This window comes from Anolis carolinensis, chromosome 2, assembly GCF_035594765.1.
Source record: "Anolis carolinensis isolate JA03-04 chromosome 2, rAnoCar3.1.pri, whole genome shotgun sequence".
Classification (NCBI taxonomy): domain Eukaryota; kingdom Metazoa; phylum Chordata; class Lepidosauria; order Squamata; family Dactyloidae; genus Anolis; species Anolis carolinensis.
Genome location: NC_085842.1, coordinates 53,075,633 through 53,103,284, shown reverse-complemented (window position 1 = coordinate 53,103,284; position 27,652 = coordinate 53,075,633). Strand labels below are relative to the sequence as shown.

General features: G+C 41.2%; 1 protein-coding gene across 1 annotated transcript; it reads right to left on the bottom strand.

Annotated features, from left to right (window-relative positions):
- Positions 1–9,321: 9,321 nt before the first annotated feature.
- Positions 9,322–26,113, bottom strand: trnt1 (tRNA nucleotidyl transferase 1). The gene is made up of 8 exons (XM_062969730.1): positions 25,901–26,113; positions 23,222–23,381; positions 20,530–20,723; positions 18,121–18,259; positions 16,863–16,989; positions 14,499–14,692; positions 13,562–13,815; positions 9,322–10,548 (listed from the first exon to the last, which is right to left on the bottom strand). The coding sequence occupies exons 1-8, from the start codon at positions 26,096–26,098 to the stop codon at positions 10,300–10,302; spliced, it is 1,515 nt and encodes a 504-aa protein (XP_062825800.1). The 5' UTR covers positions 26,099–26,113; the 3' UTR covers positions 9,322–10,299.
- Positions 26,114–27,652: the final 1,539 nt, after the last annotated feature.

The window sequence follows — 27,652 nt, the reverse complement described above, 5'->3', positions numbered from 1 at the left end:
ACTATTTCTGACTTAAGGCTAGAAGTATGGATAAAAAGGGAGAAGCAAGATTGTTTCTGACTTAACTGACTTATTAATTCATATTTACTATCTAGGATAAATTATTGGTAGATTTACTCTTCATGGTTAAATTATACAAGCTAGGGGAACAACCACTCCTTTTACTTTATTTATTTTTAGCATATTCTTAATTTAGATCCTTGACAGGCAATATTTCAGAAGCCCAAACAATACCAGTCTTGCTATCCTTAATTCTTACTAATACTGATATTTGGAACTACCATTATGACCTTAAAATTATCACTGCCCTAATAGGAAATCATGACAGGTAAGTGGATGCTCTTATGCTTTGTTTTTAAAGCACCTGAATCTCCAGATTTGACTGTTCAAACTCAAGAGGTGATTAAAACTGCCCTGCTAAGTCCTATTAGTGTGGGACTACTATTATGACCTTGTCTTGTATGCAGTTCTGTTAATCCATCATCCATGCAGCATTCTGGAAGAATATCACATTAAAAGTATAATTTTTATCAACACGTTTTCTTCCACTTCGTTTTTCTGCTTCATTCTTTATTCTGAATAATTCTGTTTTGGTTTTCAAAAATTAATCATTCCCAGCTTATTTATGTCACCCATTCATTTGAGATATTATGAAAATTTTGAAAACATATAATGAAAAGTATTGCTTTCTTTAAATTTTGGTTCTGTTTTCCATCTTCATTCTGTTTTTGACTGAGCTTTTCATAACCACTCATTTGAAATGGCATGCATACAAAATAATAAATATAACTCTTACATTTTTGTACTTTTTATTATTCAATAGATCCGTTTCTTTTTATAATGTATCCTTGGAATCTCTGCTGAACATGTTTTGTTCACAAGTGAACAAACTTGTTTTAAGTGCATCTTAATCTCATTCATAGAATTAATTCTATATTAAATTCACTTCAGGGTGATTTTAAGATAAATGTGTGCCCTCTTTCCAAGCAATGTCCAGTTTGTTTTAGTGTGTTAAAATATTTTGTTCAGCACCCTTTATCACGTTTTTTTAGTAGCATCAGAATAGGAAGGATAGCTGGTGAAACAGTTTTATGATATTTGGTTGTAGCAGTGTGTCTGCAGCAAGCAATGCAATGCAACTTGAGCCGAAAAAGTATATATTCATGTTCTAACTGATTTTGCCATTTTTGCATGTTCCTGCCTACAATAAGCAGGGTAAACAGCAGCTGCCCCCAGAATCTCTTACTGAGCACTCATGAACAGCAAAACTGGGGAAAGTTGGTAAGCCTGCCTCTTGGGCATGTAAAAATAGAATCTTTAAGTTCGTTTACTAAATCTTAAGAAATTTTAAGTAGGTTGGAGACTGGTAAAATATCTTCTTTGGATGCATTTTGGAAGAAACTTTCAAAAATGCTAAAAGTTTCTAAATATTTTGCTTACTTACGAAAAATGTACCTCAGATGGTTGTTTAATTTTGAATAGAAAGTTTTCTGAATTATGTTGAACTTCTTTTATGTGGTACAGGAACCCATCTCTTTACTTTCCAGTTTATTTCTGCTTCTGTTGCCAAATTTTCTGTTATGAAAGTAAAGCCCAGGAATACATCTTCTTTGTTAACTCAGGCTTCTCCATATCAGCCTACCAATTACCAAAATATTAAGGTTTGGAATCACTTTCGTTTGCATATAAATCATGGGAAATTGTTCTTGTCTTTCAACTTCTGTTCTCTAGGTAGACATTTCATTTCAGCCTATGGAAGAGAGATATAATACCATATTTTTCAATATATTGATTAGAATTTATCATAACTTTTAGGAAGGATCAATCAGAATAGCCAAATCAGTAAACCAAGGCATTAAAGCAATTCAAATAATGTTGGGTGTCTGTTTTATTTGCATTGAAAGTTCAGAGAAAGTAATTTTCATCCGAAGTTTAAATAAGGATCTGTGGTTTTAAATTTCAGGGTAGAACAGATGAGCAGATGCGCCAGTCCTTGTTGAAGAGCTGTTAAATGGTAAAGGAAATACTGTCATATAAAATAATTTGGGAGTTGTACATCCCTATTTATTGTGACAAAATTAATTGGAGAGGATTATCAATTATATAGGAGCTGCTTGTAAGCTTAATGTTTTCCTCTGATTTGTAACCTGCATACACATACGAGTCTGTCTACTTTAAATTGGCTTATTATAACTAATCCTATAAACTTCACCATAAAGGAAAGAATGACAACAGAAAGTAAAAACAATGTAAACATCAACCTAACTCTCCAACTGTCCGTTGTCTTGCATGAACAAGTAGGCTTAAATTATGTTCATAAACACCAACAATGGGATATATTCATGTTCAAGGGGAGAGCATTGGTACCCTTTCTGTGATACGAGGGAAGAGATACCTAATGGCCAAACCATTCTGGTTACCTTGGCAAAACTACAATTTAAAACTAGACAGAAGGAACCTGAGGGAATATGCAGGTTGTGTCCAAAGCTATGAAGGCTTTCCAAAATCAGTGCCTACAATAGCAAGTGGCATCACTAGGGGTGTGTGAAGGGAGTCGGCCACACTTGGTGACCACAGAGAGTGATACCAGCATTGTAGTTTAGGAGAAAGTTGGACAAGACATGCAACTGAGTAATCCTGAACAGCCATCTTTTCATTGAAGGCTGATGGGGGAGAGCCCTACTTCTCCTCTGCTGATTTCATTACAAGGGTTCAACTGGCTCTTGCTTTCCTTCCTTATGGGTGTTCAGCTGGGCTTACCCCCCCCCCCCCGGTTCCTCTTTCCCATACATTTAGAGTGTTTTCCTGCTTGCTTTCCTTTGACACACACCCTTATTTTTTTTTTAAAAAAAATAGGTATAAAAACCCCTTTTCATTTTTGCTTTCCAACGCACCATGCAACTGATTGCTCACCCAGCAGCTCAAGTTACTTTAAAAAAATATTTTATGTTTTCAGATTGTCTATCTATATATATAAAAGAGTGATGGCATCAGGGCAGCGGACAAAACAACAAAACTACAGGCCCCCCAACCTCGAAATTTGACAACACAACCCATCATTCACGGCTCTAGGTTGATACAACAAAAAGAAAAGAAAAATAAAGTCCTAATTAGAGGGAGAGAAATAATAGTTTTTATCCAATTGCTGCCAGTTTGAAGGCTAAGCTCCGCCCACTTGGTCTCCTAGCAACCTACTCAGCCCAGGGGACAGGCACAGTTAGGACTCACTTAGGATTTGAACTGGATTATATGGCAGTGTAGACTCAAGCAGCAAGGCTATTCAGTGCTATTCAGCTTGGCCAACCAAGATTTCCCCTAGATAGAAAGCCCCCAGGCTTTGAAGCCACAAGGCTAGTCCATTCCATTCAACCTGACCTAGCAAGGATGCCCTATGTAGAAAGCGGCCAGGCTTTTAAGCTGCAAGACTATTTAGTGCAATTCAAGCTGGCCAAACAAGAATTCCCCTATAAAGGAAGTAGCCAGGCTTCAAAACAGTTCTTTGATTGAGGGTGCTATTGCAGCTTGCCAAACAAGGATTCCCCTAAATATAACACAGCCAGGCATTGAAGCTGGAAAGCTATTCAATGCAACAAAGGATTAACCTTGGTAGAAGGCGGCCAGGCTTTGAAGCAGCGATACTACTCTGTACTATTGAAGCTGATCAACCAAAGATTCCCCTAGGTAGCAAGCAGACAGGCTTTGAAGTAGTGAGGCTATTCGTTGCAATTCTAGCAGCCCAAAAAGCCATTCCCCTAGAATGCAAGTGCCCAGCCTTCCAAGCAGCAAGCCTGTTCCTTTGTATTCCAGTTCACAAAACAAAGATTCATATAAGAAGAAAACGGCCAGGCTTTGAGGCTGCAAGGCTATTCACTGCTATTCCGCATGGCCAACAAAGCATTCCCATAAACCACAGCTCGTCATGGATAAATATCGTTTTGCCTACAGCAAGTATAGTTTTATTTGTGAGATTTCAGAAACATTTGGTACTGTTAGTTACTTTCAGAGTTTGGGCCTTCCCTGTTGCTGTTCTTTCTGATGTGAACATATACTTGGGGCGGGGGGGGGGGGGGTGTCAGTGTTTCAAAGCATGCATTTGGGTGCTTGTACGTTTACATTTAAGCTGGATTCTATTACCTGAGCAGAAAAGTCTAGCATTATGCAATTCTATCTTTATTGTATAGTCACACAACATTAAAACACAAGACATTAATCATGCCAAACAAAAAAGCTAAACAAAATAAAACAGACATTCAAGATTTTTTAAAAAAAATTGACACATAGACTTGGTATAGTTTAGTAGAATTTTAAAAGGAGATAAATCCTTTTTTACATAGGTGTCTGTGTCATAATTGTGTAGCATTGTACATATCTCATAGAGACCACACGGATGGTTTTAAAATTAATCGCTGTTGAAAATTCACTGTTTCTGGCTTCTGAGGCCATAGAGTTAAAGAATGAGGAAATCCCATAACCACTTCTGGGTGCTCAAAAAGTCTTGCTTTGTCATCTCAGTCTATATTATTAGATCTATTTAGATGAAAATGAAAGTAATCAATTTATATTCAGGAGACATTTGAATTTGCTTGTTGTGCACCACAGTTTCTGCAATGTCAGTCTTACTACAGGCACTTGTTCGCCAAATTTGTTTTCAGCACGTGGTCCTACAACATTATCAGTTGCTGTCAGCGAGTCCATATTGAACAGAAGATGTGTAACATTAGATTACGTTTCAAAAAGAATGATTTTCCTAATATGTTTTCTTCTTTTAAAAGTACTCTCCTGGCTGTAAATACAGAAAAGGCACATTCATAAATCACAGTCTGAAAGTGCTGCTGAATCTTATTCTAGGAGCAAAGATAATAACTTATCAGTGTAGAAGTACTTAATTCTTATATCCAGTGAGTGGCTCAAATCTTGAGTTTTGATAGCAACATTTTAATTTTATTCAGAAATAGTGAGAGCGCAATTCAGTTTCCTGATAACCAGAGTGTCCTGCACTTGGAGGGGATTACTGGAGGCTTCAAAAAAAGTGTGCAGAACATTCCATTTTTGCCATGAAACATTGTATTTCTGGTGTACACTAGAAATAGCTCCATTGAGTCTCTATGGTAATTCTCTGCACACATTTTAGCTCTGTACCTGTAATGGGATTGGATTTACAGATACGTTGTTCTTGTCATGTCAGTTTTAACAAATGGTCCTTTAGGAAAATATTTTTCATCCCCCCCCCCCAGTGTTTGGTGACCAGCACCATTTTTGAGAATATTAATTCACATTCATAGTAATATCAATTTACAGCAGTCAACAGTGTTATGATGAGTTGGATGCAACAATTTTTGAGAAAGAAAAAATGTGTTAAAATTTTATTTATTGTTGGAACTGCTATTGCTCTCCATGGAAATGTTTTTGTTTGAAGGCAATGTTGCCTGCTTACACCTGGTTTGTAATTCTGCCATGTAATTTTGCTTTATGACAGTGGTTCCCAATCCTTTCTTTTTTCTTTTTTACCAGGGGCCACTTTGACCAGGGACCACTATCCAACATTAGTACCAAAAGGGTTACGAATCAGTTTTTAGTCAACGTTAGATTCGGTTTGGTTATCTGGGGTGCTGATTCAAAAAATTGCATTGGATAGATCAATCAGCTCTAGTTTCTGATACAGAACATATGCCATCCAGTAGTTGCCATCTGCTTGCTCACCGAAACCCATATTTAATAATCGAGAGCTGATTTTCCCAGCATGTCTTGCGGACCTTATTTTAGGTCTCGCGGCCCACCAGCGGGCCGTGACCCACAGGTTGGGAACTGCTACTTTATGACAAAGGTATCACAGAATATGAGTAAGGTTTACTGTATCAAATTAGTAGAGGTGTTCAGCTGATTCTAAAGCTATTTTGTTCTCAATTAAATGTATAGATACACTTGCACCTAATTTCTAACATGAGCTGTATTTTGAAATTGCACAATGGTTGAAAGACCAACAAATCCACAAATCAATTCATGCTTCTATGCAAAGTCGAGGAAAGTCGAATGGGTTTTGGACTTCATGCTCACAGAGAGACCTAAAGCCAGTTATTAGTATTCACTAGGGTTAGCAGTGTATGACCTCTGCAAAAGTGGTAAAATATGAATTAAAAATGGGGTTTTACCTGAAAGAACACCTCTTTAGGAATCTCTAGTTCCTCCAGTGTGACTATGGTCAACTTCCACCAGAAGGAGACCATAGATCATGCCAGAGGACCTGCAAATCCCAAGATAAGTTTTCTCATTATGAATAGCTAGGTCCTCCATTGTAATTCTATAATTGGCTTTGTAGGATGTAGAGGTTCCAAAAAAGAACATATCAATCAAATCCATAAATAATCCAATCCACAAAAGTAAAACATGCCAGTGTGGAGGGCCGACTGTAGAGTAAGACCATTAAATCAATCAAGTCAAAACTTAATTTAATTCTCCTTGCTTCAGTTGGCAGAAGCAATTGGAATTTGGCTTGACTCTCCAGCCTACAGTGGATGGAACAGTCGATTACAAAATATCACAACTAGCATATCTGCCTGTGAGTTATGCTTGGTGAGGGAAGGATTTGGGGTACATCTACACCAGTGGTTCCCAAACTTATTTGGCCTACCGCCCCCTTTCCAGAAAAAAATATTACTCAGCGCCCCCTGGAAAGGGGGGAGGGGGGGCTCCTGCTCAAGAGGGTGGGGCTGAGCCTCTTCCCTAGTCCAAGATGCACGGCTGGGAGGGGGAGGGGGAGGTGGGCAGGGCCACAAATGGGCGGCCAGGACCGGGATGGGCAGAGTTACGAGATCTGAGGCAGGGTTGAGCTTCCATCCCTATCCTGCGGTGCCTGTCAGGACATAGGGGGTGGGACTAGAGGAGGGGGTTGGGCCTCCTGCCAAGTGCCTGATGGGGCCGAACCTCTATACCCTGCCCCTGTGTTCTAACAAGCGCCTCAGGGGAGGTATACAGAGGCTCTTGGGAAGAGGCCCCGCCCCTAGCCCTGCCCTTTAGTCTTAAAATGCCTCTCAGGAGAAGTATAGAGGCTCAGCCCTGTCTCGGCCTCTTGGAAGGAGGCCCCGCCCCCTTCCCTAGCTCCGCCCTCTGTGTCCCAACAAGCGCCTCAGGAGAGGTATAGATTCTTATCCCTGTCTCAGGCTCTTGGGAAGAAGCCACACCCACTCCTCTAGCTCTGCCCCCTGTGTCCTAACAGGCGCCTCAGGGGCTCAACCCTGTCTCCAGCACTTTGGAACAGGCCCTGCCCCTCCTCTGGCCCCGCCCCCTTGTCCTAATTGGTGCCATCACCGCCCCCCCAGATCACTGCAGCGCCCACCAGGGGGCAGTAGTGCCCACTTTGGGAATCACTGATCTACACTGTCATGGCTTAGTGCTCTGGAATTCTGGGAGTAATTTGGTGAGGCACTTTTTGGCAGAGAAGGCTAAAAGCCTTGTAAAACCGCAACTCCTATGATTCCATAGCATTGAGTCAGGCTAGTTAAAGTAGAGGCAAATTGCATTAATTCTACAGTGTAGATGCACCCTAGGTTTCCATGGGCTGATTCTCAATTATTCCTTCCTGAACTTGATTATTAAATAACATTCCTTCCATATATTTTCTAAAGACAGTTTACGTATCAGAGTGGGAGGCAGCATCATGTACTCCAAAATCCTATATAGTAATCCTTTTTTTTCTTTTTAATTTTGTAAAGAAACATAATACATCGAAAGTGGTGGAACAATATATTGATAGGAAAGTGGGGGAGGTGTAATCCTGACCAACCTATCCATGAATGCAAAGATGCTGTATTGAAATGAAGGCTTTTTTCTTGGACCCGAAATAACAGTACTAAAAAGATTATCAATTAAGCCAGTTCCGATTGATAGGAAGCTCCTTACAATTTCTCACTCTGGAAAAGGTAAAGAATGAAAGCTCGAAGGCAGAGAGACATGTTCATTGCTTTGTGCTTGGGGATGCAAAACGGTGATCAGAGAAAGGTCGCTAATCCTCATTAATGCAGCCTTCGTTCGGAAATATTTCCGCCCCAGCCTACAAGGGAAATTAGGCTTCTAGGCAAGATAGACACAGATGATTTTACCGTCTTCTTTGATATCAACTCCAGTGTATTAGCAGACATGAGGGTTGGGTTTAACCTATAAAGAGACCTACTCCCTTGCAAGCTACTATGCAAATTTAATCTGTTGCCTGAACTGCTTAGTAATGACATGAATATATGCTGTTCCATTCCCTGTCCACCCCACGCTATCGTTTCATTTGCAAACCATTACTTAATTTTACTCGTAGGGGACTGGCTGTCATGCAAAGCAGTTGGTTCTGCTGAGCTTTACTGTTTAACATTTTGCTGAGTTTCTAAAGCAGCTATCATTAATATAGAAGCAACCAATTAATATTATGACTACTCTGGCCTCCTAAATATGCAAATTCTCATAGAGCTGATTTTTTTTTTTTGCTTTCAAGAAAATTGCGTTTTTTAAGGTCATTCTGTGTATGTATGGAGCTTCAAATAGTTTCTGGTCTCATGGAGACCCCCTGAATTTCATAGGTTTCCTTTGCCAAAGAATACAGAGAGGTGGTTTTGTCAGTTCCTTCCTCTGAAATATAGCCCACAGGATCTAGCATTCATGTGCACCCTCCTAACCACGTACTAACCTAGGTGAACCCTGCTTAACTTCAAAGATCAGATGGGATATTCCTGTTTCAAAAAGTGAAATAAAGACATGTACTAGGCCTAAATTGACCCACGATGGACCTTTAATGCAATGGAAGGATCCTCCACATTTCTTAAGTGGAGGACAAAACATTTTTTGAAAAAAAATGCACAATTGGTATTAGACCGTTGGGAGACCCAGTGACCTCCAAACATGGTGGAAATGCCCTCCAACTCTTTAGATTTTTTTCAGCATTTTGGAACTATTTTACAAATTCTGCAAACTCCACTATGCCCACCCCTGATATTACCATGGTAATTAAGTTGGAATCATAGTGCGGCCCCTCTGAGGTATGAAAGGGCTCACAGAGACTGACAATGATCAATCCATTCAAAGAAATGTATTTAAGATGTAGTGCATGTCTGATCTCTTCTATAAGAAAAAAGAATGCAACTGCTTAGTTAAAATCTTTCATAGCAACCAGCTTAATTGCCAAAGGTCATTGTGGAGACCAATGAGACATGTAAAAACCTAATCAGTTTGTAAACAGTTCCAGAATTTAAATGCCTGTTGAGGAAAACAACACAAGTGGCAAAGCCTGTAATACGCAAAATCATAATAATCAAATTACTGATGACAAGAAAGTCAGAATGGTTATTTTTAGCTCATTTATTAGCAGAATACATTACAAGCGTTAGGTAAACTGAAAGCCTGTGATGCTTATGTAAGCGTTTTGTATGTTAAGGAAAATAATTCAACTCCAGTTAATGGACATATAACACAGCGGTATTGCCCAGGGATAAAAAGAGAAAATAGACTTCTGTTTTATTCAATGGCCACCTTTCATTCACTCATTCTCTGTTGCAATATTTTGCCTACATGAAAAATATTCCAAAAGCTCCATCAAGAATTATTGTGGCAACTGTGAAAAAAATACAGGCTTCAAAGGAAAAGAAAAGTACAAAGGAAGAAAGAAGCGGCCAGCAAGTAATGTGTAAGGCACATCTAAGAAAGTTTTGGAACAAATTGGTAGGTGCACTGTACAGATAATGGAAAATGGAACCAGGAAGTCAGAAAAACAAGATAGGTTTGGTTAAGATGCATCTGAAAGCCTGTGATTTATCTATTTGGGAATCAGGAAGGTGCTGATTTTTACTGATGCTACACTCATTCATTGTAGAACTATTCTGGAGCTCAAACTGGCATCCTAAACTTGTGAGTTTGTTCTATATTTGCCTTGCTATACATCCCACTTGAATTCAATCAAAATTACACTAAATCTCCCATGGGATTTTAGGCCACAAGATAAAAGGATGCTTTTTTAAAGGTTGGAATGTGTCCCTCACAATCAAAAAAGTCTGAGTGTGTGACTATGTCAACACATCTTGAATTTAACTTCAGAGTATATCCTTAGCAGTTCATAAAAATATAAGCACACATATTACAAATACACAAAAAATTGCTTGCAAAATATTTTATGTTTTCTTTTGTAAAAAAAAAACCGCACAAAGTTCAGATTGTTTCAAGAGATCTTGGAACAAAGTGCCATTTTGAGCAAGAAGGTAAACTATTTACACATGGAGTCTGATACAGTTTCACTCACTATTTTACATTTTAAACCTTCTCTTTGCTTTACGCCTTCTTTACGTAGCTTAAAAGTTCTTCTTTCTCCATTCTATATCCACTCTTTTTCCACTGATCTCGTAGTTCCTGCAACAGGACACCAATTTCTTTCCCCGATGAAATCCCCGTTCTTCTAATGTCGTGGCCACTCACAGGAAAAGTAGGGACAGACCATTGTTGCATTTCATGCAGAAGGCCTTCCTCCCCTTGATACTTCAGAAGCTCACAGATTCTGGATGTTGCATCAACTTCCCTTGACTTAAGAAAAAAACAAAGCAAAAACATAAACACATAACATTGATAAATATATATACACATCCACAACACAGTATTTAAAAGCTACAAGTTTCAGTAGGGAGAGAATAGGATGTTTTAAATTTCCTAAGGTAACATACCTAAGGATCCAGGTTTAAAATAAATATATTTATTGATACAAAAAACAATAAACCGTATCTGTGTATTTTAAAAATGCACATAAGACAAAACAAAATAAACCATACATTGTTCCTATACCCATTACCTATTAAAACTGACTTCCTGATCTTCTATGACTACAGTATGATTAATAATAATAAAATAAAAATAACTTCATTTTTATACCCCGCCACCATCTCCCCGAAGGGACTCGGGGTACCTTACATATTGGACAGAAAGTCCAACATACATAAAAGCAGCAATCCATTAAAACAAAACCAGAGGAAAAACAGCCACACTGAGGCTCCATCAGACCGCTTTTAACAAGCCCCCACACTGTCCTCTTTTAACGGGGATTTGAAAATCTGGATGTTTCAGCAAGCATTTGAGCAACAACTGACCATAATTTTTTAAAAAATGGGCATGACCAGGCTATAAAAGGGTCGGGCAAAGAATCATAGAATAGTAGAGTTGGAAGAGACCTCATGGGCCATCCAGTCCAACCCCCTGCAAAGAAGCAGGAAATCGCATTCAAAGCACCCCCGACAGATGGCCATCCAGCCTCTGCTTAAAAGCCTCCAAAGAAGGAGCCTCCACCACAGTCCGGGGCAGAGAGTTCCACTGCCAAACAGCTCTCACAGTGAGGAAATTATTCCTGATGTTCAGGTGGAATCTCCTTTCCTGTAGTTTGAAGCCATTGTTCCGCGTCCTAGTCTGCAGGGCAGCAGAAAACAAGCTTGCTCCCTCCTCCCTGTGACTTCCCCTCACATATTTGTACATGGCTATCATGTCTCCTCTTAGCCTTCTCTTCTGCAGGCTAAAAATGCCCAGTTCTTTCAGCCGCTCCTCATAGGGCTTGTTCTCCAGACCTTTGATCATTTTTGTTGCCCTCCTCTGGATGCATTCCAGCTTGTCAACATCTCCCTTCAACTGCGGTGCCCAGAATTGGACGCAGTATTCCAAGTGTGGTCTGGGATAGTGCAAAACAGTGTACAACAGGACTGAGGAAATGGATAAGGTGCAAAGAACAGAGCACTATCTGGCAACCTAGGGACTGGGCATTTATATCTTGGGACCATTCGTTCTCAAATGCTTGCTGAAACATCCAGGTTTTCAAATCAGTGTGGGGTTTGCTAATCTCTCTGGGGAGGGTGTTCCAAAGTCGAGGGGCCACCACCAAGATGGCCTTCTCCCTCGTCCCCACCAACCGTGCCTGTGACGATGGTAGGAGCGAGAGGGGGGCCTCCCCGGCGGATCTTAGAGCCCACGCCGGTTCATAGGGGAAGATGCGACCAGAAAGATAGGCAGGGCCCAAATCCTTTAGGGCTTTATAGATCATAACCTGCACCTTGAATTGGGATGGGAAACTTATCAGCAGCCAGTGGAGCTGTTTTAACAGGGGTGTTGTGCTACACGTATATTTACTATTGTCTTATAAAGATTATTATTCTTTCTCTATAAAAGCCTACCGTTACAATATCTCTTTTTTACTTTCTTCACATAGTTTGCCAGATTTTAATAGTTCTCTTTTAAAGAACTTGTCAATTTTTCCAATTCAGCCATATCCATTATTTTCTATCCATTCTACAATGTTTGGAATCTTATTATTTTTCTAGTATTTCATGAACACCAGTCTTACAGCTCGTCTTATAGCATATTAAAACTGTGTACTCTCTTCCAATATTTTTTCCCAATCTAACAAGAGAAACAACCCAAGTCTAAATGTTATTTGTTTTCATAATCTTCTGCACCATTGCATTGATTTGTTAGCTAAAAGCATCTCTTTTTATAGGATTGAGTTTTGGAAAACACTTTCTTTTCTAAGTAGTCACTGGGCTATGGTAGCCCACAGTTATATATGAAATTTTGAGCTCTTAATAATAAAACCACTAAACACAGCCTGGTGAAATTGTAAATTGGTGGGTTGCCCGCACTAAACAATGCTCCTCAAAGGACTGTACCAGTCCTAAGAGGTAGGAGCAATTTGTCTTTGTATGTTTTCCCCCTTCACATATAATAAGACCCACAATTCTGTCATAGCTAGTGATATTTCACTATGGCTACTAAATATTTGTGCCTTCAAGAGCACAATACAGACCAAAGTTAAGTTTACAAGGATAGCAAGAGTTAAGATACCTTCCACTTTCATTTTTTTTAATTTCCATTTCCCTCCATTCTATTTCTTGTCTTGCTTTTCTCAGGAGAGTTTGGCCAAATTTTTGTTCAATGTTGGTTGAATGTAAACAGTAACAGTTACATTTCTGTAGCTATGGGGGACACTGGTGCCAGCATACCTTTAAGCCAATCTATTGCAGGCCAACTGGAAATGAATTTCTTGTAGTGTTATTTGATGCACCTTTATGCAAACATCAAAGTAAAACTACCAGTCTAATAACCCCAAAAAGAATTTTGGCCAATGGCAGCCAAAAGCAAGTACAGTAGAGTCTCACTTATCCAAGCTAAACGGGCTGGCAGAAGCTTGGATAAGCGAATATCTTGGATAATAAAGAGGGATTAAGGAAAAGCCTATTAAGCATCAAATTAGGTTATGATTTTACAAATTAAGCACCAAAACATCATGTTATACAACAAATTTGTCAGAAAAGTACTTCAATACGCAGTAATGTTATGTTGTAATTACTGTATTTACGTATTAAGCACCAAAATATCATGATATATTGAAAACATTGACTACAAAAATGGCTTGGATAATCCAGAAGCTTGGATAAGCGAGGCTTGGATAAGTGAAACTCTATAATCAAAAGCTGAACCAGGGTCAGGAATTATCCAGAAGTCCCTGGTGGAAGAATTGTGTTAAAATATTTAATCTGAAGCAATGGTGCAGGATCACACTTACATCTATTATGAAGTCTTGATATGGCTTAAGTGGTTCTGTAGTGTCAATAGCTTTGACCAAGTCTCTCCTGTGCTTCAGTAAAAACAGGCCAAGGCTTTTTTCGTCTTTTGAAATTTTCAGCCTTAAATCCAGTTTTGAGATGTCATCCGGGACCTTTAACAGTGATGTTAGAACTGTCATTGGTTTTGGAAAGAGATTCTGAACATTTTTACAGACTGTGTCAAATTCCTGTAAGTTCCCATTAACAGGCAATCCTGAGGGACACACACAAAAAAGGAACATGAAAACAGTGTTTATAAACAACAACAAAAGCCCTCACACGGCTACATGTACCTCGAGGTAATGTTAGACATCAATGTCTAACATTAACTCTAGCTAGTATAACCAATGGAACTAACGGACAAACAATATCAAGACAGGGGTTCCAAATTTTGATTCTCCAGATGTTTTTGGGTCCAGCTCCCCGAAGTCCTGACTGTTAGCCAAGTGGCTTTGAGCTTCTGGGAACTGAGGTTCAAAACACTTGGACAATTGAAGTTTGGAATCTAATAGAGAAAGTCGCCCACATTTTTTGCCCCTACACACTTATTAACAATATTGTGCTGTGAGTTGTCACAAAACTACAACAGGATCACAGAAGTAGCATTTTGACTGTAAACCCATAGCTAGCCACTTTGCCCCAGAACTGGGATCACAGTGAATACTGGCACAATTATATCAGTACCATCCACAAACCAAACTAATAATGAGAGTTCCCAAGCAGTGAATTCCAGTGAGCAAAATCTAAGCTCATGCAATTATTAATGGCTTACATTCATTTTTAAATGAAGCATATAGCTACTTGCTGTAGGATGTGCCCCTGAAACAATAGTACTCCCTATCACTAATGTTCTACATTGCAGTAGGATTATTGCTCTGTAGACTGACTACACTTTACCTATGTAGTTGGCTACATCGAGTTCATACATTAGACGAATGAGGTGATTTGCATGATTCCCAACAAGGATCTTCTTCAATTCCATCCAAATCCTCTCGCCTGATATCCCAGCCAGGCCTTTGGCATTTGCTTTAATGGCTTCCAGAGTTTTGGGTTCATGGTCACCAGGTTTTTCTGCGATTCTGCCATAAAACCTAAGAGAAGAAAATAACAATGAATAGTTAGAATAAACGTGTCTCACTGAAATCTCAGGTTGCAAGGGCACTTTGGAAGACTGGCTGCTCACATTTTGAAAATGCAGATTTTTGATATACGAGTGCTGCAACTGAATAGTGACTAGAATCATAGAATCATAGAATAGTAGAGTTGGAAGAGACCTCAAGGGCCATCTAGTCCAACCCCCCGCTAAGAAGCAGGAAATCGCATTCAAAGCACCCCCGACAGATGGCCATCCAGCCTCTGCTTAAAAGCCTCCAAAGAAGGAGCCTCCACCACGGCCCGGGGGAGAGAGTTCCACTGCCGAACAGCCCTCACAGTGAGGAAGTTCTTCCTGATGTTCAGGTGGAATCTCCTTTCCTGTAGTTTGAAGCCATTGTTCCGTGTCCTAGTCTGCAGGGCAGCAGAAAACAAGCTTGCTCCCTCCTCCCTATGACTTCCCCTCACATATTTGTACATGGCTATCATGTCTCCTCTCAGCCTTCTCTTCTGCAGGCTAAACATGCCCAGCTCTTTAAGCCTCTCCTCATAGGGCTTGTTCTCCAGACCCTTAATCATTTTAGTTGCCCTCCTCTGGACGCTTTCCAGCTTGTCAGCATCTCCCTTCATCTGCGGTGCCCAAAACTGGACACAGTATTCCAGGTGTGGTCTGACCAAGGCAGAATAGAGGGGGAGCATGACTTCCCTGGATCTAGACGTTATTCCCCTATTGATGCAGGCCAAAATCCCATTGGCTTTTTTAGCTGCCGCATCACATTGTAGGCTCATGTTTAACTTGTTGTCCACGAGGACTCCAAGATCTTTTTCGCACACACTGCTGTCAAGCCAGGCGTCCCCCATTCTGTATCTTTGATTTCCATTTTTTCTGCCGAAGTGAAGTATCTTGCATTTGTCCCTGTTGAACTTCATTTTGTTAGTTTCGGCCCATCTCTCTAGTCTGTCAAGATCGTTTTGAATTCTGCTCCTGTCTTCTGGAGTGTTAGCTATCCCTCCGAGTTTGGTGTCATCTGCAAACTTGATGATCGTGCCTTCTAACCCTTCGTCTAAGTCGTTAATAAAGATGTTGAACAGAACCGGGCCCAGGACGGAGCCCTGCGGCACTCCACTTGTCACTTCTTTCCATGATGAAGACGACGCATTGGTGAGCACCCTTTGGGTTCCATGTAAAGTATAAGGTAGAGCAGTTTGGGCACAGCGTCTGAACACACTGTACATGAGTGCTAAAAACACCACAAGTGTGGTTGAGGAGACAGGGCTATAGTAAACAATGTAAAGAATGCAAAGATACAGAATGGGGGATGCCTGGCTTGATAGCAGTACGTGTGAAAAAGACATCGGAGTCCTCGTGGACAACAAGTTAAACATGAGCCAACAATGTGATGCGGCAGCTAAAAAAGCCAACAGGATTTTAGCCTGCATCAATAGGAGTATAGTGTCCAGATCCAGGGAAGTCATGCTCCCCCTCTATTCTGCCTTGGTCAGGCCACACCAGGAATACTGTGTCCAATTCTGGGCACCACAGTTGAAGGGAGATGTTGACAAGCTGGAATGTATCCAGAGGAGGGCAACTAAAATGATCAAAGGTCTGGAGAACAAGCCCTATGAGGAGCAGCTTAAAGAGATGGGCATGTTGGAGCAGCTTAAAGGAGATGTAGCCTGCAGAAGAGAAGGCGGAGAGGAGGCATGATAGCCATGTATAAATATGTGAGAGGAAGTCATAGGGAGGAGGGAGCAAGCTTGTTTTCTGCTGCCCTGCAGACTAGGACGTGGAACAATGGCTTCAAACTACAGGAAAGGAGATTCCACCTGAACATCAGGAAGAACTTCCTCACTGTGAGGGCTGTTCGGCAGTGGAACTCTCTCCCCCGGACTGTGGTGGAGGCTCCTTCTTTGGAGGCTTTTAAGCAGAGGCTGGATGGCCATCTGTTGGGGGTGCTTTGAATGCAATTTCCTGCTTCTTATTTATTTATTTATTTCCAACATTTATATCCCGCCCTTCTCACCCGAGGGGACTCATGGCGGCTTCTTGGCAGGGGGTAGGACTGGATGGCCCATGAGGTCTCTTCCAACTCTATTATTCTATGATTTTATGTAGCAGTCTGTCCATGTGGTGCCAGACCATTTCCATTAGAAATAGAAAACTGCTACCTGAAATATCGCAGAATTCTTAAGTAATCTTCTTGTATTCTCTGGTTAGCTTGTCCTACAAATCGGACTTTTTTATTTTTTAAATCATCATAGCCATTGAAAAAGTCATAAAGTGTGCCATCCAAGCCTACAAAACAAATACAGAAATGTCAACAAAAACGAATTAGAAGATCATTTAAAAAGGGCATGTTCTGATGCCACAGTTAACTTCAACATTTGAACAAAGCAATCAGAGAAATGCAATGTCTGATCCAATTCAAGATCAGCGAATTTGAATCTCATTATTTTCAACCTCTGAAGTCCCAAATAGTATGACGTCTGGCTATCTAAGGAGCCATCTGTCTCATCATGAACTTGTTGCAAGGAAGACCTCCTTGAGAATATCATCACCTGTGGAGAGCCACTTCAGGGGCATGATTTCATCCTGTGTTCCTCCCAGAATAAAATGATATTAATTGAAAGGTTTACTACTGGTAGCATGTACATTCTAAGTTGTTACAGGTTTAGCATCACTTATCCTGATTTCCAAAATCCAAAATACTCTAAAATCCAACATTTTCCACATAGATGACTCAGATAGTTACACCTTTGCTTTCCGATGGTTCAGAGTATACAAACTACATTTCATGCACAGAATTATTAAAAAATATTGCGACTAAAATTTCCTTCAAATTTATAAGGTGTATATGAAATATAAATTTTTGTTTCCATCTCCAAGATATCTCATTATGCTTTTACATGCAAATATAGGCATTCCAAAATGGGTTGTTTTTTTAAAAAAAAAAAATCTGAAACCAAATCTCTTCTGGTCCCAAGCATTTCAGATGAGAGGTGAGAGATATTCAACCTGTACTAGCTGACAATTGAGATGGTCTGTAAGAATTACTTGATAAAATCAGTGAAGTCAGTCATGACCATCGTCTGAGAATGGATCTTAAACAAACCACATTCTTGGTCATTAGCAAAAGGTAAGAAGACCAAAAGCATGTAAAAATCTAAAATGAAAGCATATATTGATATAAATATAAATATCTTAGAATCAGATTGAACGAGCAGCATGATCATAATCATGAGGTAATAATTAGATAAGAGATCAGCCAGAAGAGTTTTTTAAAAGAAGAAAGAAAGATATATTACTTGATTTCAACCCAAGCCCATTTCCCACATAGCTGATCATGGGCAAATTTTCACATGTAATCATGATAAAGATATTTAGAATTTAAAGCAGAATTGCCATGCTGATTTAAGAGATGGTTACCTAAGAACATAGAATTAATTGTGAGATCTCTCCTCTCCGCATCTTTTTCCCAGTCAGTCGTGAATTCCACTTCTGCATGCCTCCCATCAGTAACCAGATCAATCCTAAGTGTGGTAATTTCAAAGTTCTCATCATGAAGCTGTAAGAGAATTTTGAAAGGTCTTAATCAATTTGTGGGAAAATAGCATCTCTTCCCAAATGGGAAGAAAACAAATATATGTATGCCATGCCATGTTAGACTGTAGAGCATTAATGCATACACACATACATACCATTTTGTGACACTGTGAGGGGAAAGTGTTTCCAGCCTCTCTCTTCCCTTGTTGTTAAACAGCGACAACGTTATTATAGGGACAAGTGCTGTGAGTTTCCCACTTTGCTCTCTAAATCAATCACTTTTTTCACTCTCACTACACATCTATTCCTTTCTCTAGGGTCAATGTTGATTAATGTTCTTAGCAAGTATGCCATTGTCGTGTCAAAAACATGTAGGATAGCACAGTCTTCCCTAATGGGGCTCCATCTAGATGTGCTGAATTACAATTCCTATCAACCCATCATGTCAGTCCCTAGAGATGACAGGAATTGCAGTCTAACACATCCTGCAATCAAAGTAGTACACGCTACAGTATAAATGCACTTATCCTGTGCTTGGCAGAATATATCTATAGCATTTTGCTGCAAGGAGCAGGCAGCCTGCCTTGGAGAGTCAAGGAGTAAATAACTGGTCACAGATCTGCTGCAAAAGCATGCTGTTCAATATATCTAGTCCATAAGTGCCATTAAAAAAAAATAAAAACCTTTAATAAAACAACAACAACAACTTTATTTTTGTATCTTGCCTCCATCTCCCTGAAGGGACTTGGGGTGGCTCACATGGGGACAAGCCCAATCAACATAGATTAAACATAGATCAGTAAAGTTAACAACATTATGACTACATAAAACAACATCAACACTAATTTAAAACCTGAACAGTAATAATTACTTGGAAATTCAGAGGGTAGGAGTTTGTACATAGAACTCCGGGTAGGGCTGGCTGGAAGGTGTTAGCGCAATCATAAATACGGGTGTGAGGGCAGTATCAGTAAAAATGCTAAAACCTATAGGACAAGGGACAGTGATAAAGTTCAGTAGCTGATAGTAAGTTATAATTGGAGGCTGAGTATCTAGTGAGACTACTTAATTAAAGGCACATCAGAACATCCATGTTTTAAGTCTTATGGAAAGTGAACAGAGTGGGCGCCAGTCTAATCTCCCTGGGGAGAGAGTTCCAGAGCTGAGGGGCCACCATTGTGAAGGCCTTCTCACTCGTCCCCACCAACCGTGTTCGAGATGGAGGTGGAAGTGAGAGAAGGGTCTCCCCTGCAGATCCTAGAGTCCGCGTGGGTTCATAGGGGAGGATGTCATCGCGGAGATAAGCAGGTCCCGAACCGTTTAGAGCTTTAAGATTCATGAATAGAGTCTGGCAGGATACTGAACAGTTTATTTAACAACACAGTGCTATATGGGCTCTGGTTTGGTGGCCCAGGGATCCACCCCAAACAAGCACTTAAACCAGCTTTATATGGAATTCTTCTAAAAACATGCAGTGTCAACAAACAGATATGACAACCATGCAACGAACCAAAGGAAAGTAACCACTATTTCCAAACTATGTGTGTCACATTAATAACAATAATAACAATAATAACAACAATAATAATAACAATAATAATAATAAATACTTTATTTGTATTCTGCCCTATCTCCCCGAGGGGACTCAGGCCGCATTCCAACATACAACAACAAGCATTCAATGCTTAGTATCATTTTCTGGTGTTCAAGCTGAGCATGTCAAGGTATTTTGGAAGACAGCTCAGCGTATTTTGCACATGTTTAATTTAACTTGAAATCATGAGGAGCAGACAACAATCACCATATTTTAGCCAATTGTTTTTTCAACATTGTTCTACTCATTTAGGTCACTTTCTGACTTCCCTCCTTCACTGCTCATCTTCTCAATAAATGAGCTCCCAGATTCTACTGGATCACATTTCCTAGGTTCCCTTATCACTGGGCATCCAACATCATCTGGGGATACAAGGATAGGAAACACTGATCAAGGCCAACACTCCCACAAACCAGCATCCTCCAGATGTTTTGGAGAACATATCCATCATGTTCAAATCAGTATCATAGTGGCCCTGATGAGGAATGAAAACACCCGTAGTACAATACATCTTGATTCAGGGAATCTGCTTTGCATCTTTTGCCAGAGACTTTCCCAGACAATGGATTCTGTCATGACAAAGGAACACTTGCAGAAGCCCTCTGAAGTACAGGTCCTCAAACATACAGAAACACAAAATTACAGGAATGTCTGCTTGGGACACCTTTTGAGTTTTAAAAAGTAGTAGATATCTTTACCCTGGCGGTGATGGTTCCATGTCTTTCTCCTCTATTGTTGATCATACGGACACCCGTGGCCTGGAACATCTCCTTCATCTGAGTAGGTGTGGCACTGGTGGCAAAGTCAACATCTTGTGGTTTCATTCCACTGAGTAAGTCTCTCACAGCACCTCCGGCTATTCGGAGTTCATAATTTGTTCTGTCGAACAGTTCTGGTGGGAGGGAGGAGTGGAAAAATAGGTATTTGCACAAATTCTAACGTGGTCTGTAAATGTTCAAACACATACACCTTTTCTATCCCTTGATAGCTGATTTGAGTTTTTCTAGGGCAATTAATAAATGAAACAAGCAAAGATGGGGAAAACTGCATCATGGCAGACACTAGACAGTACAACCCTACCACTGGATGCAGATGGTGGGAGTCATGACAGAGGGGGAAGCTGTTAGCAATTTAATTTGTCATGATAGTATTTTTCCTGCCATGGATGGTGAGAGGCAGCTGTAGAATTTTCTGTATCATGTGCCAAAGTAACTTGGCTGACTTGATAGGTCTGACTAGGTGGGGGAATTGCAACAAAATAACCTAGACTGGCCTTGATAACCATATGATACACTTTCATATTTACTACACATTCAGCAGTTTATATTTCCCCCATGTGGTTAATACACCATATTCACCTAAATGTCCCATTTATTTTGATGACATTTAATCCTAAACTCGCATCATATGGGACGCATATATCCGCAGAGATCTCAAGGCTGTTTATGACTAGTTACATCTTGGCACTAATAATTAAATAGACTGAACCTGCTTTCATGAAATGCATTCAAGTATGGGATGACAAAGCTGCACTTTTGCCTTTCAGACCATGCTTTTTGACATTTCATTTTAATACAGAAAGCTCTATTCCTTCTCAGGTGAGAAAATATGCAACAGAGGTAATAACACAGTATCTCTCGGATGCGATAAAGAATATTTGACTTATCAGAGAAAGCCAGAGTTCATGAACACATTTACATGACTCTTCAAAACAAGAATACTTTACTCAGTTGCAAATGACCTATTGATACTTACCATAGTGCCAATGAAGTGAAAAGTAAATAATAGAGTAGGGCCCGGATCCTGTTTCATCTGTTTCTTTCTTGGTTTCGTACCGTTCTGTCCATTTGAATGACACGGAACGGTACAACACCCACCAGAATGAAAGAAACAATGAAACGAATAAAAGAAGGAAACGGTGGCCGTTTGGTCGGCTGATTTTTGGTGCTTGGCTGTAGGCCCTGGCTTGACGCTCGTAAGCCTGTCTGGACTGTAGTCGAGCACCCGGCAGGCAGGACCTATGAGCACAGAGCGCTCGACAGCTCATAGGCTTGGCTGGCAGGACCTACAGCCGAGCGCCGGGCTCACTTGGCTGTAGACCCTGGCTGGCAGGCCCTGGCACTTTGCTGCCCAAAGCCCGAAAAATCTTTGGTTTTTTTGGGACCTTGGACATAAAATACCATTTGTATAGGTGCCTGTTTCCATAAGTGACGGATGGAAACAGAAATGGTGCCATATGATTGGTAAAAATAGAAACAGTCAGTGATTCCATACAAATGCACAAGACTAAAATAATTTCCAATTCATGCTGGAACATTCCTCAAGTTATGAACTAGATAGGTTCTCTAGGTTTGTTAAATTGAATTTGTGAGGCATATATATATATATATATATATATATATATATATATATATATATATATAAGCTTTGGATGGCATAGGGAAGGGTTAACACCCATGTGATGTTTGTTTTGTTGTCTGTGCCCCCCTGTTCAGAAGATTTCATCTCACTTTCTGTGCCTGTGATAATTGGATTTGGAAAAATGTGGCTTGTTGATAGGCGAGAAAGCTTCAGCAGAGACACCTTCTCCCCATGATAACTCTTTCAGGAATGAATTTCCCTTCCGAGGGGTAGATTTCTCTCACTTTCTGTTGTCTCACCCCCATTTGTAACTATGAGTCATTTGTAAACCGGATGTTTGTAACTCAGGGACTGCTTGCATTTTATCTCTGAAGTTTTCCCTGTTGCAGCACAATTCAAACCCAGGAAACATATCCAGGGGTAGCTATGTTGACCACGCAGTAAAACAAACAAACAAACATCAAATAAAGGTAAATTGATTCCTGTATTAGACCAACTAAAATGCATAAAATAGATCATGCAAGTTTTCTTTCATTAGCTTCTTATGAAGCAAAGAAGTAAGAAAGCATACAAGAGAAGAAAAGCGGCACTGTTAGACAGTCTGCCTCAGATGTTACTTCTGGTCCTATTTAACTTTTAACATCTTTTCTCATAAAGAAGCCAGTGAAGTTTTGAAAGTTTGCATGATATGTTTTGTGCATTTCAATTGGTCCAGTAAAGATATTCTTGTTTTGTGGATTTTACTGTAAGAGGAGGGAAAGAAGGGAGTGAGGAAGCATAGGAGGGAGCAAGAATAGCTACCCATGAATCTTGCACTTTCATACTCCTTGTAAATGTTCTTTCTGCTCTCAATGGGTAGTTTTGAGATTCTAAACCAGGCATGGGCAAACTTCAGCCCTCCAGGGGTTTTGGACTTCAACTCCCACAATTCTTAACAGCCTACCGGCTGTTTGAAATCTAAAACCCTTGGAGAGCCGAAGTTTGCCCATGCCTGTTCTAAACCTTCTCAAAAAATGAAGCACTTCATACCTGCAACACTTTTGAGTCCTGGTGTGAAGAGGGACTGAAATTCAGCAGATTCCAACTTCATTGTACTTAAATGTTGCCACAAGATTGTAAGTCCTGCTCTGCTGCGGAAGGAGAGAGGAAGACCCGCCTTGCAGCCCAGGCCAAATAGATGGCTCCACATCTGAGAAAAAGGGTGAACAAAATGTCATGTTGTTATTTATTTATTTATTTGTTGTTGTTGTTATTTTGTCTCATCATCTCAAGCCACTAGAAATACACGGTTTCTGTAACAGGTACATAGAAATGTCCAACTCACTGTGGGCAAGGGACCAAGGCACGCCATGATTTCAAGAAGAAATCAGAAGATCACTGAGCCATAGAAGTGATGAGACAGATTTAAAATTGGTGAGTATATTTTCTAGGTGATCATTACACCTAAAGAGAACAGCCATGTTATTTATGTCAGGTGGACTAAAACGCAGGAAGCCTCAGGTTTGAATTCTTTCCTCTGCCATGAAGGATCACCACACACAAGCCATCTTCTTGGTGCATCTACACTGTAGAATTAATTGGCATCACTTCAACTGCCATGGCTCAGTTCTGAGAGTTGTAATTCTACAAGGCCTTTCGCCTTCTCTGTCATAGTGCTGAGCCTCATCAAAGTACAAATTCCCAAGCATTGAGCCATGGCACATAAACATGATGTCAAATGAGAGTGTAGATGCTCCTTCTGTATCGGCCCACAGCTGGGCAGTTTTGGAACATTAAATATTTGCAGATTAGGGACACTCAGTGGGTTGCTGTGAGTTTTTTTGGGCTGTTTGGCCATGTTCCAGAAGCATTCTCTCCTGACATTTCACCCACATATATGGCAGGCATCCTCAGAGGTTGTGAGGTCTATTAGAGAGTGACATTAGACAAGTGGGGTTTATATATCTGTGGAATGCCCAGGGTGGGAGAAAGAACTCTTGTCTGCCTGAGGCAAGTGTGAATGTTGCAATTGGCCAGCTTGATTAATTAGCCTGGCAGCTTCAAAGCCTGGCTGTTTCCTGCCCGGGGGAATCTTTTGTTGGGAAGTGTTAACTGGCCCTGATTGTTTCTTGTCTGGAATTCCAGTTTTCTGAGTGTTGTTCTTTATTTAGTGTCCTGATTTTAGAATCAATACTGGCAGCCAGATTTTGTTCATTTTCGTGGTTTCTTCATTTTTGTTAACACCTCCCAACAAAAGATTCACCCATGCAGGAAACAGCCAGGCTTTGAAGCTGCCAGGTTATTTAATGTTAATCAAGCTGGCCAACTGCAATGTTTATATTTGACTAAGGTAGACAAGAGTTCTTTCTCCCACCCTGGGCCTTCACAGATACATAAACCGCACTTGCCTAGTTTCCAACAAACCTCACAATCTTTGAGGATGCCTGCCATAGATGTGAGTGAAACGTCAGGAGAGAATACTTCTGGAACATGGCCACACAGCCCAAAAGACATACAACATCCCTATGATCCCGGCCATGAAAGCCTTCGACAACACATTAAACTTCACAATCTTTGAGGATGCCTGCCATAGATGTGAGTGAAACGTCAGGAGAGAATGCTTCTGGAACATGGACATACAGCCTGGAAAACTCACTGCAACCCAGTGAGTCCTTCCGGACATGAAAGCCTGCAACAACACAAAGGATACTCATCTTAGGGTTGTTGTATGTCTTTCGGGCTCATACTCATCTTGTACCAATCCCCACCTCCCAAAGAATGCAATTAAGTATCCGAACCAGCCTCCCCAAATCAAAGGCCCTAAAATCTCCAAAGGCAGAGTTGAGGCACAAGGAATGGTTGGAGAGGAGAGGGGCGTGAGTTGAGAAGCTGGAAAGGGAAGAAGGAAGGAAGGAAGGAAGGAAGGAAGGAAGGAAGGAAGGAAGGAAGGAAGGAAGGAAGGAAGGGAGGGAGGGAGGGAGGGAGGGAGGGAGGGAGGGAGGGAATGAGAGAGGATGGGAGAAAGCAAGGAGAGAGAGGAGAATGGAGGAAAAGGAGGAGAAGGGAAGGAAGGAAAAGAAGCAAGAAGGAATGGAGGGCTGGAGGGAGAGGGAAGAAAGGAAGGAAGCAAGGGAGGAAGTAGGGAGGGGAGGAAGGAAGGAAGCAAGGAAGAAGGGAGGACGGGATGGGACTGAGGGAGGGGGAAGGAAGGGAAAGAAGGAAAGGAGCAAGGAAGGAGGGAGAGAAGGAAGAAAAGGAAGGCGGGAAGCAAGGAAGGAGGGAAGGGGGAGGGTGGGAGAGAAGGAAGAAAAGGAATAAGGAAGGAAACGGGAATGAGGAAGAAAGGAAGGGAAGGAAGGACCAAGGAAGGAGGGAGAGAAGCAAGAAGGGATCAAAGGAAGGAGAGGAGGGAGAAAGAAAAGAAGGAAGGAGGGAGGGATGGGACTGAGGAGGGGGAAGGAAGGAAAGAAGGAAGGGAGCAAGGAAGGAAGGAGGGAAGCAGGGAGGAATCAAGAAAGGAAGAGGAATGGAAGGAGGGAGGGAGGGAGAGAGAGAGGAAGGAGGGAAGCAAGGAGGGAGGGGAGGATGGGGCCAAGGAAGGAAGGAAGGGCAGAAGGATGCAAGCAAGAGGGAGGGAGGGAAGGAAGGAAAGAGGGAAGGGCGAGGAGATAAGAAAGAGGGGGGTAGAAAGGAAAGAAAGTATGAAGGAGAAAGCGAGCTGCGCCTCACCCAGGCTCCCGGGGCCTCCTCGACCGGCCTTTTCCGTCTCCGGCGTTTTGCGTCCAGGCAGGAAGAGGCAGGCCCCGCGCAAAGGGCTCCTCCTCCTCCTCTTCCTCCCTTTTTTCTTTGCTCCTCCCTCCTGCTCTTTCCCTTTCCCGCCTTTCCTGGCGCGGAGCTGCTGTCAGCTTCGTTCCAAAAGCCAGTCATGGTAAGTATAGGTCCACCCCAAATCCGCAGAATAGATGCACCCCTGATCGTCTTTGGGGTGGCTCCCTGCAGGCTTGAGGATGCCTAAAAAGGATTCCGTTCATCAGTGCTGGCCAGTCTGATATAACATAACCAGGGCTCCATCTACACTGGCACACACAATCCAGATTATCTACTTTGAACTGGATTACATGGCAGTGTAGTAAAGGTAAAGGTTTTCTCCTGACATAAGATCTAGTCCTGTCCCACTCTTGGGGTTGGTGCTCATCTCCATTTCTAAGCCGAAGAGCCAGTGTTGTCCATAGACATCCCCAGGGTCATGAGCCCGGAATGACTATGAAGCGTTATTACTTTCCCTCCAGAGCAGTACCTATTGATCTACTCACATTTGCATGTTTTCAAACTGCTAAGTTGGCAGAAGCTGGAGCTAACAGTGGGAGCTCACCCCTCTCCCCAGATTCGAACCGCCCACCTTTCGGTCAGCAAGTTCAGCAGCTCAGTGGTATAACCCACTGCGCCACCAAATGGCAGTGTAGACTCTTATAATTTAATTTAAAGCAGATAATTTTGATTATCTGATTTGACAATCTGGATTATATGGCAGTGTAGATCCAGCCCAAGAGGAATATAATAATTATAAGAAGAAGAAGACAGTCAAAAACCAACATTGATGGAAGTCAATAGTAGAAAATTGCTTAAAGTGCAAAAGACAATACAATACAGAGCTGAAGAGAAAACTGGCAAAAGAAAGTTCTACACATGGACAGTTCCTAGAAAAAAATGGAAAGCAACATTGACAGGGATGTGGCTCACAAATGGAATTTTGAAAAAGGAGACAGAGAGCCTGATTCTTGCAGCCCAAGAACAAGCAATTAGAACGAATGCCATCAAAGCCAGAGTTGAAAAGTCGACGACAGATCCCAAGTGTAGAATCTTCAAGGAAGCAGACGAAACGATGGATCACATCCTCAGCTGCTGCAAGAAGATCGCGCAGACGGACTACAAGCAGAAGCATAATACCATTGCTAAAATGATCCACTGGAACTTGTGCCACAAATACCATCGGCCTGCGACAAAGAACTGGTGGGATCACAAGCTGGAAAAAGTTACAGAGAATGAACATGTCAAGCTACTCTAGAACTTCCGAATTCAGACAGACGAGAGTTATGGAGCACAATACTCCTGACCTCGCGATCGTGTTAAAAAACTAGCTATGGATTGTTGATGTTGCAATCACAGGCAAAAGCAGAATTGACAAGAAGCAACTGGAAAAGCTGACACAATACAAGGGTTTAAAGATGAAACTGCAAAGACTTTGGCACAAGCCAGTCAAGGTGGTCCCAGTGGTGATCGGCACACGGTGCAGTGCCTAAAGATCTTGGCCTGTACTTGAACACAATTGGCGCTGACAAAATTGCCATCTGTCAGCTGCAAAAGGCCACCCTACTTGGATCTGCACGCATTATTCACTGATACATCACATAGTCCTAGACACTTGGGAAGTGTCCAACGTGTGATCCAATACAACAGCCTGCAGAGTGCTCTCGTTTGCTG

Excerpts from the sequence above, each read along its gene's own strand:
- trnt1 (XM_062969730.1), bottom strand. The coding sequence starts at position 26,098 with ATGACTGGCTTTTGGAACGAAGCTGACAGCAGCTCCGCGCCAGGAAAG. Across the intron at positions 23,382-25,900 it reads AGGAGGCCCCGGGAGCCTGG|ATGTGGAGCCATCTATTTGG; the intron begins GTGAGGCGCAGC and ends CCTTTTTCTCAG. Across the intron at positions 14,693-16,862 it reads AGAATTCTGCGATATTTCAG|GTTTTATGGCAGAATCGCAG; the intron begins GTAGCAGTTTTC and ends TTCTTCTCTTAG.